The sequence below is a fragment of the Gossypium hirsutum genome, chromosome D01 (genome assembly GCF_007990345.1).
Source record: "Gossypium hirsutum isolate 1008001.06 chromosome D01, Gossypium_hirsutum_v2.1, whole genome shotgun sequence".
NCBI classification, from domain to species: Eukaryota; Viridiplantae; Streptophyta; class Magnoliopsida; order Malvales; family Malvaceae; genus Gossypium; species Gossypium hirsutum.
Genome location: NC_053437.1, coordinates 10,296,404 through 10,313,655, shown reverse-complemented (window position 1 = coordinate 10,313,655; position 17,252 = coordinate 10,296,404). Strand labels below are relative to the sequence as shown.

The 17,252-nt window shown below is 32.9% G+C and overlaps 5 protein-coding genes across 5 annotated transcripts; 3 read left to right on the top strand and 2 right to left on the bottom strand.

Moving 5' to 3' along the window:
- Positions 1-489: 489 nt before the first annotated feature.
- Positions 490-2,502, top strand: LOC121213825 (protein FATTY ACID EXPORT 5). The gene is made up of 3 exons (XM_041086993.1): positions 490-944; positions 1,591-1,678; positions 2,201-2,502. Exons 1-3 carry the CDS (start codon positions 746-748, stop codon positions 2,271-2,273), a joined length of 360 nt encoding a protein of 119 aa, XP_040942927.1. The 5' UTR covers positions 490-745; the 3' UTR covers positions 2,274-2,502.
- Positions 2,503-2,981: 479 nt separating this feature from the next.
- LOC107933432 (cytochrome P450 716B1) lies at positions 2,982-4,982 on the top strand. Its single transcript, XM_016865642.2, has 4 exons — positions 2,982-3,473; positions 3,554-3,992; positions 4,112-4,299; positions 4,412-4,982. Exons 1-4 carry the CDS (start codon positions 2,982-2,984, stop codon positions 4,715-4,717), a joined length of 1,425 nt encoding a protein of 474 aa, XP_016721131.1. The 3' UTR covers positions 4,718-4,982.
- Positions 4,957-8,618, bottom strand: LOC107933431 (uncharacterized). Its single transcript, XM_016865641.2, has 7 exons — positions 8,193-8,618; positions 7,559-7,699; positions 7,102-7,467; positions 6,641-6,886; positions 5,991-6,083; positions 5,526-5,726; positions 4,957-5,420 (listed from the first exon to the last, which is right to left on the bottom strand). Exons 1-7 carry the CDS (start codon positions 8,514-8,516, stop codon positions 5,205-5,207), a joined length of 1,587 nt encoding a protein of 528 aa, XP_016721130.1. The 5' UTR covers positions 8,517-8,618; the 3' UTR covers positions 4,957-5,204.
- A 5,540-nt stretch (positions 8,619-14,158) lies between these two features.
- On the top strand, positions 14,159-15,165 carry LOC107933433 (fatty acid desaturase 4, chloroplastic). The gene has a single exon (XM_016865643.2). The coding sequence runs from the start codon at positions 14,159-14,161 to the stop codon at positions 15,092-15,094; it is 936 nt and encodes a 311-aa protein (XP_016721132.2). The 3' UTR covers positions 15,095-15,165.
- A 44-nt stretch (positions 15,166-15,209) lies between these two features.
- LOC107933434 (vacuolar protein sorting-associated protein 22 homolog 1) lies at positions 15,210-17,225 on the bottom strand. Its single transcript, XM_016865644.2, has 7 exons — positions 17,098-17,225; positions 16,864-16,974; positions 16,644-16,779; positions 16,133-16,287; positions 15,735-15,842; positions 15,563-15,652; positions 15,210-15,475 (listed from the first exon to the last, which is right to left on the bottom strand). Exons 1-7 carry the CDS (start codon positions 17,146-17,148, stop codon positions 15,377-15,379), a joined length of 750 nt encoding a protein of 249 aa, XP_016721133.1. The 5' UTR covers positions 17,149-17,225; the 3' UTR covers positions 15,210-15,376.
- Between the last annotated feature and the right edge of the window lie 27 nt (positions 17,226-17,252).

Genomic DNA, 17,252 nt, shown 5'->3' with positions numbered 1-17,252 from the left:
GTCAAAATATAATTTTATCATTTATTAATTCATAATTTCATCATTTTTAAGGGAATAAAAAGAAATTTTTTATTTTTAAGGGGTCAAAATACAGTTTCACCATGCATTAATTTATAATTTCAGAACTGAAGTAGCAATTTTTCATTTTGGGGGTCAAAGTGCAGTTTCACCATTATTAATTTATAGTATCTATGAAGGGACTAAAATATCAATATTTTTATTTTTTGGGACTAAGGACCCTGCCCCTTAAATATGTCACGACATTATTTGTCTAATATGTCATGTCAACAAATAATTTAAAATTTATTAAAATATTTAAAAATAAAAATTTCAAACTTAAAATTTTCATTAAAAGTAAAAAAAATAAACATATCTTTTTGAAAATTTGATGGTCAAATTCGATTTTTTTAAAGATTGAGCAAAATTTAGTTTAAAAAGTAAGAACTAAATTGATAAAAATATATAAATATTAAGTCCTTTTTAAAAGTTGGACAAAAATTGAAGGGTTCTTACAAAACAAAATTAGTTAAAACATTGGAGCCTTTGACCAACTGAAAATTCCACACGCCAGAAAAATGCCTCCATTGTTGAGCCAACAAAACTTCACAAAAGGCAGAACCCTTTTCTGATTTCCCATTTCTTCCCCTTTGATCTGTTCAACTCAGCTTTACCCTTAGAATTTCCCAAGAAACAAATACCCATTTGAAGGAAGAGGGAAAAAAACCCAAAGAAAAAATTTCCCAAAATGCATGATTTTTGCTTCACAATCCCTTATGGATTGATTCTTGTGGCTGGAGGAGTTATTGGGTATTTGAAGAAAGGTAGCATAGCATCACTTGGTGGGGGTGTAGGCACTGGATTGATTCTCATTCTTGCTGCAAATTTGAGCCTTAAAGCTTTTGAGAAGAGAAAGAACTCATATTTTGCTTTGGTACTTGAGACTGGTAATGTTTTCAAAATCTCAGCTTTCTTTCACAGTTCTGTCTTCTCCTTTAGTTTTTATAAATTTTTTAAGTGTAAATTCGATCTGGGATTTTTATAAATTGTTTGTTCAAAATTTGGAGATTGAAAAGTTGACTTTTTTGGATTATGGATCATAGATTTAATGCTGCCATGGAACTTTGTATTGATAAACTTGATCTGGTTGTTTCTCTTTTTCTTCTTTTGGATTTCTGGAGTTGCATTGTGGAATTTAAGAATCAGTTTGGACATTGTAGATCCATTGTGGTGCTATTAGCTATTTCTCTTGCAAAAACTGTGAGAAAATTATCTTTGTTTTACCTTTGAAATGCCTTCTTTCAAAGATCATATCTTTGATTGTCTTCAAAGCTCTGTAATGCAATATTGTTAAGAAGCTTTCATTATATGAAATTCAATATAATTGTCAGATTTTGTAATATAGTATTTCAGGGTGGCTTAATATACCATTTGGTAAATAAATTTATCATCATCAAAGATAAGCTGATTTTCACTATGGGTTCTATTCTTGGAAGGAGGCTTTTTCATTTGTATATCTTCGCTTGTTTTCATCCCTTTCAATGACAAACAAAATGTTCATTCTTTTTACTGATTTATACACCTTTAAACCAGTTACTGCTGCTGTGCTAACATGGGTCATGGGACAACGTTACTACCAAACATCTAAGATTATGCCAGCCGGAATTGTTGCCGGGATCAGGTATGTTGATCTGCTATTCCAATGCTTTCAGTGCCTTCATATCATATTATATCATGAATCATGATAATTCTACTGGTTAATATTGATCCTTATATCAGTTAAAAGCTAACAGAGCTCATATACATAAAAATGCATCACAAATTTACAAGTTCCCAGTTGTGTGCTTTACAACATAGCTCCTTTCAATGCTGCCAACTATGAAACCTCCATGTCTGGTCATTATATACCAATTGCATAGTGAATGCATGCTGTATTTCGTTACCTTTCATACAAGTCTCTGGATCTTTTTTTATTCTTTCGTGATGTTTAAGTTCATTCATCTATCGACATTCGCAACCACAAACTGCTTCTCGGATCATTGGCTCATGTTATTTACATTTCTGATACAAAAGTTTTAGGGCCTAAACCTAAATCCTCTGTATAGAACCCTAAACTTGGAGAGAAGGGTTTAATTTAGGTTGCTTTGTTAATTTGACATTCATCAAAATTTGGGAGCTACTAACTCGTGTCATTTCATTGCAGTTTTCTTATGACTGGGTTTTACTTGTACAAATTAGCTACCGGTGGCAACCATATTCCAGCCAAGGCCGAATGACGATGTTGAGCATGTTGACTTTTACCAATTTTAACAGATCTGACAAGATCATTGAAGCTCAGATGGTTGTAGTAGAAAACTTTTAAGTGTATCACGTATGCTGTACTCTACCCTGATGTGTGTATGAAAAGGGAAAAAGACAAAAAGTTGTGTTATTTGTGAAAGAAACCCTGGTTTGTGATCAAAATTGTGTTTGTGTCTATGCAATTTTCTCATATTGAAGATTAAATTTCTTTTTGTTCTTGGAATGACTTAAATTCCCTGATGAGTTGTGGTTTATAAGGATGCAAATCCAAACATGTATGAATTTGCAGAAATTCCAAGGTTCACCTTGGAACAGGAACTGCTTTGCTTGACATAGATTTTGCAGTAACTCAAAACAGTCGTTTTGTTTTTGTTTTTAACTTTGGTGCGATCCATCATCAGGATTTAAAAATAAAATGCTAATGTCACTTTGAAAAAGCAATGGAACCTGATTGGAGGATCAAACAAAGCGTTAAAAGCTAAGAATCTTGTTTATTAGAAAATAGAATCAATCTTGTTTAAAAAATGGATGGCTTGCCTTTTACCAAATAGTGGAATATTAAGGTCACTACAGTGAAGAGATTCCATTACAAAAGCCAACAAAAGAAGATCAACAATAGCCTCTCCGTGGATATCTTCTATTTAATCCCCTTTGCCATCAGCTCAGTTTCTCTATACACAACCATGAACACCATCATCACAGTTCTCCTGTTTCTGATCCCAGTTTTCCTTCTCCTAACCAAGAGAAAAAGATCACCGCAAAGGGTTCCTCCAGGTTCACTCGGACTACCTCTCATAGGTCAAAGCCTCGGCCTTCTCAGGGCCATGCGAAGCAACACGGCAGAGGAATGGCTTCGGAAGAGGATAAGGAAGTACGGTCCAATATCGAAGATGAGATTATTTGGGAAACCAGCAGTTTTCATCTATGGTCAGGCTGCAAACAAGTTTGTATTCGCCAGTGACAGCAGCAACATTGTTAACCAGCAAGTCAAGTCGGTTAGTTCGATTCTGGGTGATCGATGTATCTTGGAATTGACCGGAGAAGATCATAAGCGAGTTAGAGATGCTCTTGTTTCATTCTTGAAACCTGAATCATTGAAACAGTATGTTGGGAAGATGGATGAAGAAGTCAGGAATCACCTTGAGATGCATTGGCATGGCAAGCAACAAGTCACGGTATGTTATAAAACATTGAAAACTGTGGTGTCTAACCTGGGAAAATTAGATATGATGTGTTCTTTTTCCTGTTCTGACAGGTTTTACCATTGATGAAGACCCTTACATTCAACATAATCTGTTCTCTTCTATTCGGAGTCGAAAGAGGAACAAGAAGAGATAAACTTGCCAATGATTTTCGATATATGATAGAAGGAATGTGGTCGGTACCGGTTAATCTGCCTTTCACACGCTACAACCGGAGCTTGCAGGCGAGTGCAAGGGCCCAGAAGTTGTTGAAAGTTCTCATTGGTGAGAAGAGAGTAGATCTAGAGAAGGGTGCTTCACCTCGCCAAGACCTCATCACTTGTCTGCTTAGCATTCGCAACGAGAAGGATGAACAAGTCATATCCGAGAAAGAGATTATTCACAATGTTATGCTCATCATGGTTGCAGGATATGATACTTCGTCTGTTCTTCTCACGTTCTTGTTGCGCCTTTTCGCTAATTATCCTACCATATATGCAGCTGTTCTTCAAGGTATTTATCAACATGATCTCAACTTTAAGAGCCATAACTTTATGACCAAACTCGATCCAGTTGCAATGTTGCAGAAAAGGGAATTATGATATAGGTTGCTTCTTGATTTGTGGTTGCAGAACAAGATGAGATAGCAAGGAGGAAGCCTAATGGGGAGCTTCTGACATGGGAAGACCTTGCCAAGATGAAATACACATGGAAAGTAGCCATGGAAACTCTACGAATGTTCCCACCAATCTTTGGTGGTTTCCGGAAAGTTGTAAAAGATATTGAGTACGGTGGATATTTCATTCCAAAGGATTGGCTGGTAAGTAGAACCATACTTTCCATTCTACGTCCTTTCAGCATTTCAGATTGATCCATTTCTCTGGTATATGGTATCTCACTGTCACTGATATAATTTACTGATTTGTATGAAGATTTTCTGGGTTACCGGCATAACACAAATGGATGATACTATATTTCCGGAACCATCAAAGTTCAATCCATCGAGATTCGAGAATCCAGCTTCACTTCCACCTTACTGCTTCATTCCATTCGGTGGGGGACCTCGGATATGTCCAGGATACGAGTTTGCAAGGATTGAAACCCTTGTTTCAATTCATTATCTGATTACTCGGTTCACTTGGAATTTACTATGTTCAGATAACTCTTTCAGCAGGGATCCGATGCCTGTCCCAACTAAAGGATTACCAGTTCAAATCAGTCCTAGAAAACTGCCCTAATATTGTAGTCTCTTGGTAGCTTAACTTACAAGATTCCTGTTGCAGAGCAAATGAGCTTTATTTTGTTCACATATTTAGGTAGGCCAGTAAAACACAGTAGGAATCTCGGAATTATATCATTGGTCGGAATGGCATTTCACTGCTGAAAATGTTTCCCGACAATGTCCGAATCTCTAGAATTTTCCCACAAATACTCGCATCGAATGTATGTCATTAAATAAGCAGACACTACAGCTCCATGCATAAAACTAATATTTGACTAAAAGAATGGCTTTCATAGTTTTATCAGCATCAATGTTCCATTTTCTATCATATCTATAACAGTTGATACCAGAAATCTCCACTCCTAGTCTGATTACCATATTTACAACTGATACTGCTACACAATTTCTTGTGGCATCTTGCATACAATTGACCCGAACAATTGATGAACTAACGGTGACTACAAGCATAATGACAAAACGACAAATAGCAGAAGCGAGGCTGTCTAGCAGTTTGGTGGCCTGGAGTACTTTGGAGGCTTAGACGGACACCGTTCATTCATATGGGGGTATGGGTCCATGGAATTAAATCCAGGCAGTTCCATTCGGTACTTCCCCAGAATCTGACAGTAAGGAAGCTTTACATTGTCTGCATCATTGCACCACTTTGGCAGCCGGCTAGAATTATTCTCGAAAAACCTTAGAGTATACGCATCTTTTATCTGTGTTTTCGGTATTAATTCAATCAACAAGAGTCAGCAACAGGATTGCAGTATGAATAAATGAAAGCTGAACTTTGACAAAGACTTCACTCGAAATAAGCTCACCGTAAACTCGGTGACTTGAATAGAGTCAGCAATGGGATCAAAAAGTCCTGCCTCCTTGTACATTTCGAGGACAAACGCAATGCATGAGGTTGACTTCCCATCACTATATATCCAATCATCTTGTTCAGGAACGGTCAGCAGTTGATCAAACGAGGAACCACGCTTTTCGATTTCCACCAGTATATCAGAAAGATCAAGACCCTGCAGTAAACACCATAATTAGAAGAAAAAAACAATAACGTGTCACATTGATTTTTTCCCCTTCTGAACAAGAACAAAAAATAGCTTATTTATTCAATATTTTTGAAGACCTTTAGGTCTAATCAATTTTAGAAGCATCTAGGCTAAGCTATATGAATCATTATTAAGCAATTCGCATGTTACGTTCAAGACATAAATCCCAAACAATTCAGATTATAGTGAACAAACCACTATAAGTTGATCGATCAAGAAAGATATGCCTACCTTAGTTCCAAGCCGCTTGTTTAAGGCCTCGCTCCACAAGTTAGCAGCATATTCAGGCTGCATTTTACTCCAAACTGTCATAGCAGAAGCCACCTGTATGATTGCGAGGGAAACATTCAGTTCCTATGAACTGCAACATTGACAAAATAAGAGATAGCAAACGACAGAGTGAAAAGAGTTGTATGCACTAACAACATTGTTATTTGTTAATGCAATGACAAAGAAACAGATTAGGATTTTCTAATCATCTTATATTTGTGTGCTTATTTACCTCCTTTGGAGGTTTTGTTAATAGGACTAAAAATGATGTAACACACCATTTTTGCCAACGTAAGCTCATTTCCACACCTATACCAAAATATTCTACCATTGAAAATTACAATACATACAAACAATCAAGTTTTAATTCCATATGACTCGTAGCTTTTTGTACGCTAGAAAGAAAAACAAACAAAAAGAGGAAGAACAAAACCTACAAAATATCTACTACAACATAGTAAAAAAAATTGACCTACCAAAAGCTGCAGGAATAATTAAAAAAACAAATGTATGAGGAGAGAAATTGAGAAAGGAGTAGACGCAGAAACTTAGCAGCATACGCTATAATCATAACATAAGGTATTCACTATTCTATGTAAATATCTAAATACCAGGTGAGCATCCAATGGAGGAGGATAATTCCCATCTATGGTGTCTATCCAACTAAATAGCAGGTTATGGTAGCCATATGGTTTGCCTGCCATACTTAGTGCATACTCCCAAGCAGCAGTCTCATTGAACTTGGCCCGAACATCAGGATGCAGAGGAAGCACTGCGATATGGGGATTAGAGTCGTCCTTGTTCAGCTCCAAATCCCACCATTCATCCCATGGAATAACTGCAATGATGTCTTCTCCCTACATCGCATGACAGATATAATAACTTAGCATCATTAATAAGTACCTGTACAATAATCCAATAAATACTTGTACCTCATATGTTACTACACTCGGTCATAATACTGAATGAAAGAAAGAAAGTTTTTACTGTAATATGAAACTTATTACAAGCACAGCAAAGCCAAAGAGAATCTATTTACAAGGACATAAAGCATAGCTGGATAAAACATTACCTTCTCATTTTCATGTCCTGATTCACCAACCCATAACTTCCCTTCAGAATCCTTTAAGAAAACAGCACTATGACCAGCATAAGAACCAGTAACCCACTTCTCGAGAGTCTCAAAACCGCCCCAGCGCCCACGAATTTTTGATATTACAAGGAAATCTCCCGAATGTATATCATCAACACTAATGTTGGTGTACCAGGGCTGAGGCCGTGATTCGAAAGAAGCCCCCATGTGTTTCTTGAGAAACCCGAGATTGGCACTCTCACCCCATCCAGTGTTAGTAAATAATGGGAAGACTTCCCATAGAGCTTCAAGTGTTCCAAGCATCCCTGCTTGCATCAGAAAAATAGAAATCCCCTTGTTTTTCACCTAATTTAAATGTATCATCGAAAACCACATATGAGTTTGCAGGAAACTTAACACTTGCTGTAACTCCAGCTAACAAAGAAAGACAACTTACATATTCATACTCAGCTCTGTCTTCCCACTTGTCAATCTCGAGTGTATGCTCCCGAGATAGAAAATAATAATCCCAAGTTACACGATATGGAGTTGCAAAGAGATAAAGATCCAGACACGTCCAACTATGGGCTTTGCTAACCTGGATAAGTACATAGATACCATTTTCACATCATTATGTGATGAAGAACTCTAACCAATTCTACCATGTAAGACATTTTTGCATCATTATGAACCTGAGTTATGCAAATATTCCATGTTACAAAATCTATTAAGAACTGCCCTCTAACTTCACCAACATACTATAGCTCAAAGTAGTTGCTTTTGCATATATGGCTGTAGAACCAGGAAAAATAAGAAACAAATGAAATCCACCCTCCCCCCACCCCCCCCCAAAAAAAAATCGACAATTAAGTGCAGAACGAAGGGGGAAAAACCAGCTCAATAAAAATCCTTTGAAACTAAAGAATTCAAACTTTAAGCACTTTTAGCTCAAATAAAGCAATACCTAGAAACAAGAACACTCCGAAAGCTTGAAAAAATTTCAGAATTTAAGCACTTCCAACTCAGACAAAGCAATACCCAGATTACAGAACACTCAAAAATATCAAGAGTAGGAAGGCCAAAGTTATTACCTTGATATGGAGAGTTCCACCACCGAACTCACTGCCACTCTTGTTATGGAACTCCATCCTAGCGGTGTTCTCATAAAAGCACGCACCTTTCCAGCTCACGATGTGGTTTTGGGACGAAACAGAACCGACAAAGGCTGGTAAAAGGTCGATGGCACTGTTAAGTGAATTAAGGATCGGCCATGAAACCTGTCTCGGCAATAAAGGTAGAACATCCCGAGGATGAATTGGTGATTTCACTGCTTGGACATGTGAGAAGAAGAAGAAGAAAAGTAAAGGGAAACACCTAACAAAGAAAGAAGAAGAAGAAGCCATGATCGAGAACATGAAGAAGAAGAGAAACACTTGTTTTAGTTTCTATTCTCTACTGACACAACTAAAAAGTAAAAAGAAAAACCAAACAAAAGATTTTTATTTTTAATTTTAAAATGTTTATGTAACTTTTACTGTTATGATTTTCGGATGGATTGTAATTATTTTGGTTTCTTGTATAAATACTGTCATTGATAAATTTCCTTTTCAAAATTGTGACTTGAAAAAGACAAAGAAAATGGCTTTATGTTACTCTCTACAAATTAATTAGGAAAGATGATGATGATTATAGTTAAATTGGAACATAATTTTTTCCTTTCATACAATATGAATTTAAGATATTTTGTGAATCATGAAGAAACAATCATATATTTCTTTTTCTTAATATACTTAAAATTAGGATTTGAATAAAAAAGACTTCACTAGTAATTATACAATAGTTCCTCTTAAAAATAAATATGTTGTTTATCTATTTCAACTATGATACTAGTTAAATGACAAAAACTTAAAAATATTTTAAAAAATGTTTTATTTAAAATAAATATTTTGTTTATTCATTTTAACAATTATATAGCTCTTGATTCACTTTGAAGTCAGTTAATGCTTAGTTTAATATTGCTTTTAAGAAATATTTTTAGGATAAAAAAACACTTTTGAGTAAAAGTTAAAAATTTTTGCTTGTATTTTTTTGTTAAAAAAATACTTTTGAAAATCTCAGAAATATTTTGTTTAGTAATGCTTTTATTTCAAAAGTATTTTTTATCTTAAAAGTAATTCTTAAAAACAATATTAAACTGATCATAAACTATTTAAAGAGAGACAAAAACCCAAAAAAATTTGACAGAAATGTTATTTGAAGAAAAATAAAAATTCCATAGGTGGTCAGAAGAAAAAGAACCCCAAATTATTTGATCTTGATACTGTAATACCAAAATTATACCCTCAAATAGTAAATATTGTTATACTAATTGATATTTTATTCTTAAATATATGAGAAGTTCAATATGTTAAATTAATGTGAAAATAAAATTCTTAAAATTATCAGTAAAAGTAGAAAAAAATATTAAATGAAAGTTGATTGTTGGAACCAAAAATTATACTCGAGAGAAGTAGAGACAAAACATAAATTTTGAAAAGAGAAAGAAAGAAAGCAGGAGGAAACTTCTGGTTTTTTGACTCCACTTCAACAAAGTGGGGATTACCAATTTATCATTGCAACACTCCTTTGTTTCCAATAATCATACCACAAAAAAAAAAAACAGCAATCATTATGGCTTAATAGCCAAATTAGCTCGGAGACTTTACCATTTTTCTCATATTGATACTCTTTTTTTTCCTGTGAGAAGTGATATTTAAACTTTAACAGTTTTGTCCCATTTTGCCTCAAACCTGAAAAGTGTACAGTTTGAAGTAAAATGGGACAAAACTAGTAATTTAGGTGTCACTTTGACAAAAAAAGATTTAGGTACTAATATGAGAAAAAGATCCTTGGAAGGAACTTTCACTATAATAAATATTATATGAGGGCCTATTTTACAATAAAACCAATAAAAAGTGGGTGAAACTTTCGAGGAAGAAGATCCTTGGAAGGAACTTCCACTATAATAAATATTATATGGGGGATTTTCAAACAAACGATGTAATTAAAATATATAATCTTTTACATGTCTTATTTATGTTTAAAAAATTTTGACATATTTATTCGCAAAAGTACTAATTTGAAGGTTTAGTATTTGTTCCTCTAATTACTGCACAATGATTATTCTGGAATAATTTGTTAGTAATTATAGTTTTTTTATTGTATCAAAAAATTGTTAATTACGTACAACTCAATACTTAAAATTAGTTTTAATTGAGAATATAATTAAGGAAAATGTCAATGGAGTAAGTAAAATGCTGAGGGAGTCGAGTGAGAGTAGATATTACTAAATCAATCACTACTTCACAATTGATATGTTCTTTGTCATCCACACCGCCTCGTTATAGATGTGTAATTTTGAAAATTATTATCGCTTTTATGAACATTGGACACATCCATTCTCACCCACCCCTACCATAAGTTTGGAATCTTGAAAACCACTATCATATTTTATGGAGGTTGAATACATCTACCCACGGATCATGCTACTTTGCCCTGCTCTATTTTTTTTAAAGGAATATATAATACACAATTTTATTATACAATAAATACATTATATAAAAAGTAAAATGGTAATATTACTCATTTAATAGTCACTAGATTATGGTACACTCACGCTGTGAGTGAAAAAAATTATGTATAAATTTTATTAAAAAATTTATATAAAACCAAATGTGACTTTGATTGAAATGATAAAATTGAGATTATAAAAATTATAATGTTTTAAGTTTAAATCTTATTATTCTCATAATGTGTACGTACTTTCTAAATTTATCAAACTATAAAAAGGCATGAATACCCCTAACATAATAATTTGTTGCTTTGTAAAATGAATGAACTTTTGATAATTTCATAAATTGAATTGGGACCCGACTTATAATTACATCAATTCAATCAAGTATATTATAATAGTATTAGATTATAACAAACTCATAACGTGGGTGAAAGATTCATGTAACATATATATTTATTAAAAGTTTATATAAAATTCAAATTAATATTTAGTTGAAATGGTAAAATTAAATGTTTAAAATTTATTATGCCTAACCTTTTAAAATATAGCTTTCCCTCAAAATTCTTGATGGGCCATTAAGTAGTGACATGGCGATTGACATGAAAAATGTTTTAAAAAATTATAAAAATTCTATTTTTTTTAAATTGTACAAATTATTAAAAATCATAATAAGTATTATAAAAAACATTAAATGTTATTTAAATGTTATTAACAATTATTGAATAATTTTAAAATTGATTGAAAAGTTATTAGAAATTATTAAAACTTATTAAAATATTATAAAAATAGAAAAAAATTAAGGATTACTAAAATAATATAAAAAATTTATACTTTTTAAATTATAAAAGTTATAAAATAATATTATAAAAGTTTTTTTAAATAGTTTTTGTTAAGATTTATACTTTTTTATTAATTTAATAATATCTATAAATTTTTCTATAACTTTTTTTAGAGTATTTCATAACTTTTCTATAATTTTAATCTTTAATTTTTTAAACATTTGTTTTAATGTTTATTACATCAATAATATTTTTTTGTATTTTTATTATTTTTCTATAAATTTTATAATTTTGTTTATAACATCTCAACGATGTTATGATTGAATGCTAAAAAACTCCTCATAATTAAAATAATTTTAAAAAATTAATTAAGCATTTGTAAAATAATTCACATAATCATTTTTCACATCAATAGCCATGTCATCACTTACAATATGAGAGGGCTTTAAAGAAAAAATATATATCATGAGCGTAATTGAGTGCAATTCATAATTCGAATGATTCAATTGGATGTTACTCTTTTAGGAGTTTAATTGATTTTTTAATCATTTTATGAGGACTTTTTTGATATATAAACTTTAATTTTATGATGCAATTTTACATTTATATTATTTTAATAGTTATATATAAGAGTAGAATAGCATTTTTATACATCTGGCGCAATAGGTGGAACAAATAATATTTAGAAACCACTCTATATGTACCTTCAAAACAAATCTGCCTCACCATGCCGTGTTTCCACTGTGAAAACAAACACTTCATTCGAAGAAGAGCAGTTTGGAGTTTGAAATTTGGGTTTGGATGGACAAATTGAGTACGGTACGGTGTGTTTAGCTTACATTTTGTCTCACGCTACAGTATTTAATCTCATCGCCGCTACTGTTTTTACACTAACTACAAGTAAACGTATCGTCCATCTAAATTCACCATTATAGTAGATAAAAATATCATTTTATAAAATAAATTTGTACTTAAAATTCCTTCAAAAATTATGAAATTATAATTAAATTCAAGGGTAAATTCACACATCGCCCCAAAAAAAATTAACCCTAACAAAAGAATTTGGTTTTGTTTTTGTAATTGTATTTATAATTTTTTAATAAAAATTCAATATGATTTGAAAGTTTATTCAGTACAATGAAGTTTTTAAATTCTAAAAAATTAAGTTCTAAATGTGACTCATGTCTCAATTAAGGTATAGTAAAAAATGAGTTTTAATTATTATATATATTAAGTCATTGATTAAATTAATGTCACGAATGAAGTAAATTTAATAATGATTAAATATTATTGTTTTATAAAATAAATAATATTATTTTATAAATATTTTTAAACTTTTTATATTTAAACATAAAAAAATACACAGACTGGTTTGAACTTAAAACATTTTAATTTTCAATATTTAATATCCAAACTTTCTTAATTCAAGCTTTCATGTAAAATATCATTTACTATTATAATATTGCAAAGTTGGCATCTCACAGAAGGAATATGCTTTATGATATTTATATATTGAGAATATGCTTCACGATACTTCAATATTCTTATGTTTACCCCTATCTTTGGCCTACTTGGAAGCTTCAATTGAAGTTTCAAATGTAAACAAAAAGAACAAGAAAAACCAAAAAGGACATTCCATTATTATCCCCGTTACAACCCCAAGTATTGCGTTTCTAATCTCTATCGTTAGCCCATGCATTCAATTAATGGTGAAATTTCTTTTATCTAATAAGTATATTTATAAATGATTTACATAATAAGATATTAATTAAAATGATAAAATTTAAATATTGAATATTGCTATATTCTAACCTTAAATTCCTGTCATACGAAACAAATCTCAAAATTATACATAAATTTTGATTTAATGTACAATTTCATACATGAATTTTGATTTGGTGTAATTATACACACGAAATTTTGACTATACCTAAAACTTTAATTTTGATTCAATTATACACATTTAAAGAAATAAATACATCAGTTTAAATTTATATTAGATCAATATATAAACATAAAATGATGATATATCAATAATTGTATGATTAGAGAATTGAATCAAATCAAAGTTTTATGTATAAAATTTCACAAAATTAAAGCTCATGAATAAAATTGCACATTAAATCAAAGTTCACGTGTACATTTGATATTTATACTTTTCTAAATTTTATATAAAATTTAAAATATTTGAATATTTGATAATTTCCTAAGTTAAAACCTAGATGATGAATGATACCAACTCAATTAGTCAAATAATATATATACCAATAAAAAATATTTAATTATTATTTTAAAAAAATTACGTTCATTATAGTAGTTTACTAATAATTTTTTTTAAAAAAATATTGCGTCTCAGTCCTTAGCCCAAGAATTCAATTGATTCATCTTTTGCGTAACATAAAACTTGAATATAATCGAAATACAACTTGCTCTTGCTGAAGAAAAATGAAAGCGACGGCGTTTTAATCCACTTGTGTGACGGAGATTAACTTATTCTAAAGGCAAGCAATTGAAACCAATTGTGAGCACATGTTTATGTGGAAGACATTAGCGACTTCAATATCCCCACGCACCCTCACTGCAAACCACAACGTCGATTCTATGGCACAGTCTCATTTGGATCACCGCCTTTACTCCATAGCCACTATTTCATGTTCTTTGCCTTTTTAAATATTGCTCTTTCATTGCAATCAACTTTTAGTTTTTCTTGGGCAAAACCTTTTCAATGTCTATCTTAAAACAACATAGGTGCCCGTCGAGGTCTCTAACGCATATTTCTACTAGCCCACGGCTGCACCTTGTTGCAAGGTTGACATGTTCGGCCACTACCACCACAACCAAGCCTAAGTCCAGTCAGAACCAGTTGGTTATCGAGCCACGGCTTGAGACAAAACCGGACTCTATCACTCCCATTATCCCTAGTGTTGGCCCTCCCTTGTCCAATGATCCAAGTTTACAATCAACATGGTCCCACCGAGCATGGGTGGCCAGTGGTTGCACCACGCTTTTCTTTTCCCTAGCCAAGACTGTAACGGGTGCAGCTGATACACATATGTGGTTCGAACCTATAGTAGGAGGCTATGTTGGGTATGTTTTAGCTGACCTTTTGTCTGGGGTTTACCATTGGGGCATCGACAATTATGGTGATGCAACCACTCCGATTTTTGGTTCACAAATTGAAGGATTCCAAGGGCACCACAAATGGCCCTGGACTATCACCAGGCGCCAGTTTGCTAACAACTTACATGCATTGGCTCGTAGCATAACTCTCACAGTGCTTCCTATAGAAATTCTCTGCAATGACCCTGTTATTCAAGGATTTGTTATCGTTTGTGCTGGTTGCATCATGTTCAGCCAACAATTTCATGCCTGGTCTCATGGCACCAAGAGCAAGCTCCCACCACTGGTGGTGGCACTACAAGATGCCGGTGTACTAGTCTCCCGGTCTCAACATTCTGCTCACCATAGGCCTCCGTATAATAGCAACTACTGCATCGTGAGCGGAGTCTGCAATGAGTTTCTAGACAAAAACAAGGTTTTTGAGGCACTAGAGATGATTATATTTTTCAAGCTTGGGGTGAGACCCAGGTCTTGGAGTGAGCCTGGTGCTGAATGGATAGAAGAGATGGATGAAGCTCAATCTCAAGTTACAGTTCATTGAATTTTTTCCCACTTCTGTAACATGAAAACTATAAGCAAACATTTAAATGACATATTTCAATGATTTGTTTTTGTGGAGTTCAAACTTTGATGTATGTATAATAATGGGCTTCAGCTGCAAGAACATAGTGTTATTAATAAACACTTGAAGATATAATAACATTTGGCAGGTAGAGTTACCATTTATAAAATTCTGCCAGAAATTCAAACATAAACAATTTGAAACTTGCAACACACTTGAATTTGAAAAAAGAGAAAGGATGACGAAAAACACAGACTAATGTTAATTATCAGCCCCAAATGAGGAGATGGAGGATACACAGGGGAACCAATAACAGCGTTTCCCATCTCTATGACCATCATCAATCATAGCAAGACCTTCCTGCATCAACCAACAGGAGTTTTGTTAACCCCATAAATCAAAGTCACAGTATGATGATAAAACATGCCTATTGCTGCAAGAACTTACATCTAATAAGGTATCAAGGGCATCAATAGCACGCCCATGTGTCCATGAAAGCCGCCTCTCTACCTCATCAACGGTCACATAGCCTTGAGCCTGAAAGAAGAAACAAGCAGAACATTGACTAAGCAATTATTTGCACGGGTGTTTGTCATACCATAATAGAAGTATCACTAACCTGTGCCAGCTCCAGAATTTGATTATGATCTTTATTCAATTCAGTTGGAACAGACCGAACAAGCTTTTTCTTTCCAGCAGAAATCACCTCAAATCCACTACCTAATGTCTGGAGAAACCAAGCAGTACATGCATTTAAAATTGGCATCACAAAAGCTTAAATAAGTTGTAGAAGATAACTCCATTACAGACCATGCAGATTTCAGAACAGCAAGCAGCAATAATGGAACTAACTATTCAACAATGATTTGAAAAAAAATGTAGCTCAAAACAAAGGAAAATTGATCAGCTTTCTCATGCTCTTCATCTCACTTACCCTAAGAGTTGAAAAGGGAATGCTGGCAAACTCATTCAGTAATCAGTATAAAACAACCATGATCTACCTTTGTACTACCATACCTTCAGCTTACTTATAGCACGCAAACAATCATCTTCGGATACAGCTTCGCGATCATGTTTTCGTTTCTGACGAAGCAATTTGCAGAGTTCCTGCAGGTCAATCAAACCTCCATTAAGAGGCCTAGTTGCCAAGCAAATCTCAACAATTTGAACTCCTGTCTAGCCAATAACCAAAACCAAATTATAAGCACTCTACCAAGTCTTTGAAATAGAGAGTACGAGTTTATAAAAATCCTCTAAAAATGCAGATTTTACAGCTCATGGTCTTGTGTATCATGCTTAAAAAGCATAGTAGTAGTAGGTGAACTATACATAATCTAATAAATTCACAATTATAAAACTTCGAAACAAAAATGGAAGCATACAAAACACACACACAAAAAGAAAAGCATAAAGGATCATAAGGTAAAATCAGTTTAAACTACACGAAAGAAAATTTTAAAAATTAAAAACAAAAGGGAATTTTCCAATTACTTTTCTTTCTAAAAAAAGGATGATTTTCAATACCAACCAAGTTCGTAATAGAAATCACCGATTCCTAAAAGCTCAGCCCAAAATCCCTTATTTGAAGCCAAAGGATCCACTCCTACTTTTGCACACATTTCGTGAAATTGAGACCTAAAAGACGGATTTTTACGAATATCATTCTGCGAAAAAATAGATATAGAAATTAGTAAAACTAAAATAATTGAAACTCATGAAAAAAAAATTGATAAAGAACTTTTGTTTACCTTGTGTTTTCGAGCGAATTCTTCGAGTTGAGAACGAAAAGTAGCAAGCTGCTCTTTCATGAGGTCGGTTCTTAACTTGGCTACATTTTCTCCCAACGCTCGATATTGATCCTGAAATTAAAAAAAGAAAAAGAAAAACCCACACGCAAATAATTACGAGTAGATTTGATTGGCTGCAATTGTGGGATTCATTTGAATATCATTATTAAGATTAAATTGAAATTCGAAACAAACCCTAGCAGCTGCAGCTGTTTGGAGCCCTCCGATTCCAGGTCGTCTTCTCATTTTCCTTTTTCTTCGAAGTTCTGATTTTTCCTTCCCTTTCTTTGTTTTTTTGTTGTGAAATAAGAACTAATTGATCTTGAAAAACTAAAAATGTAAATAAGAAA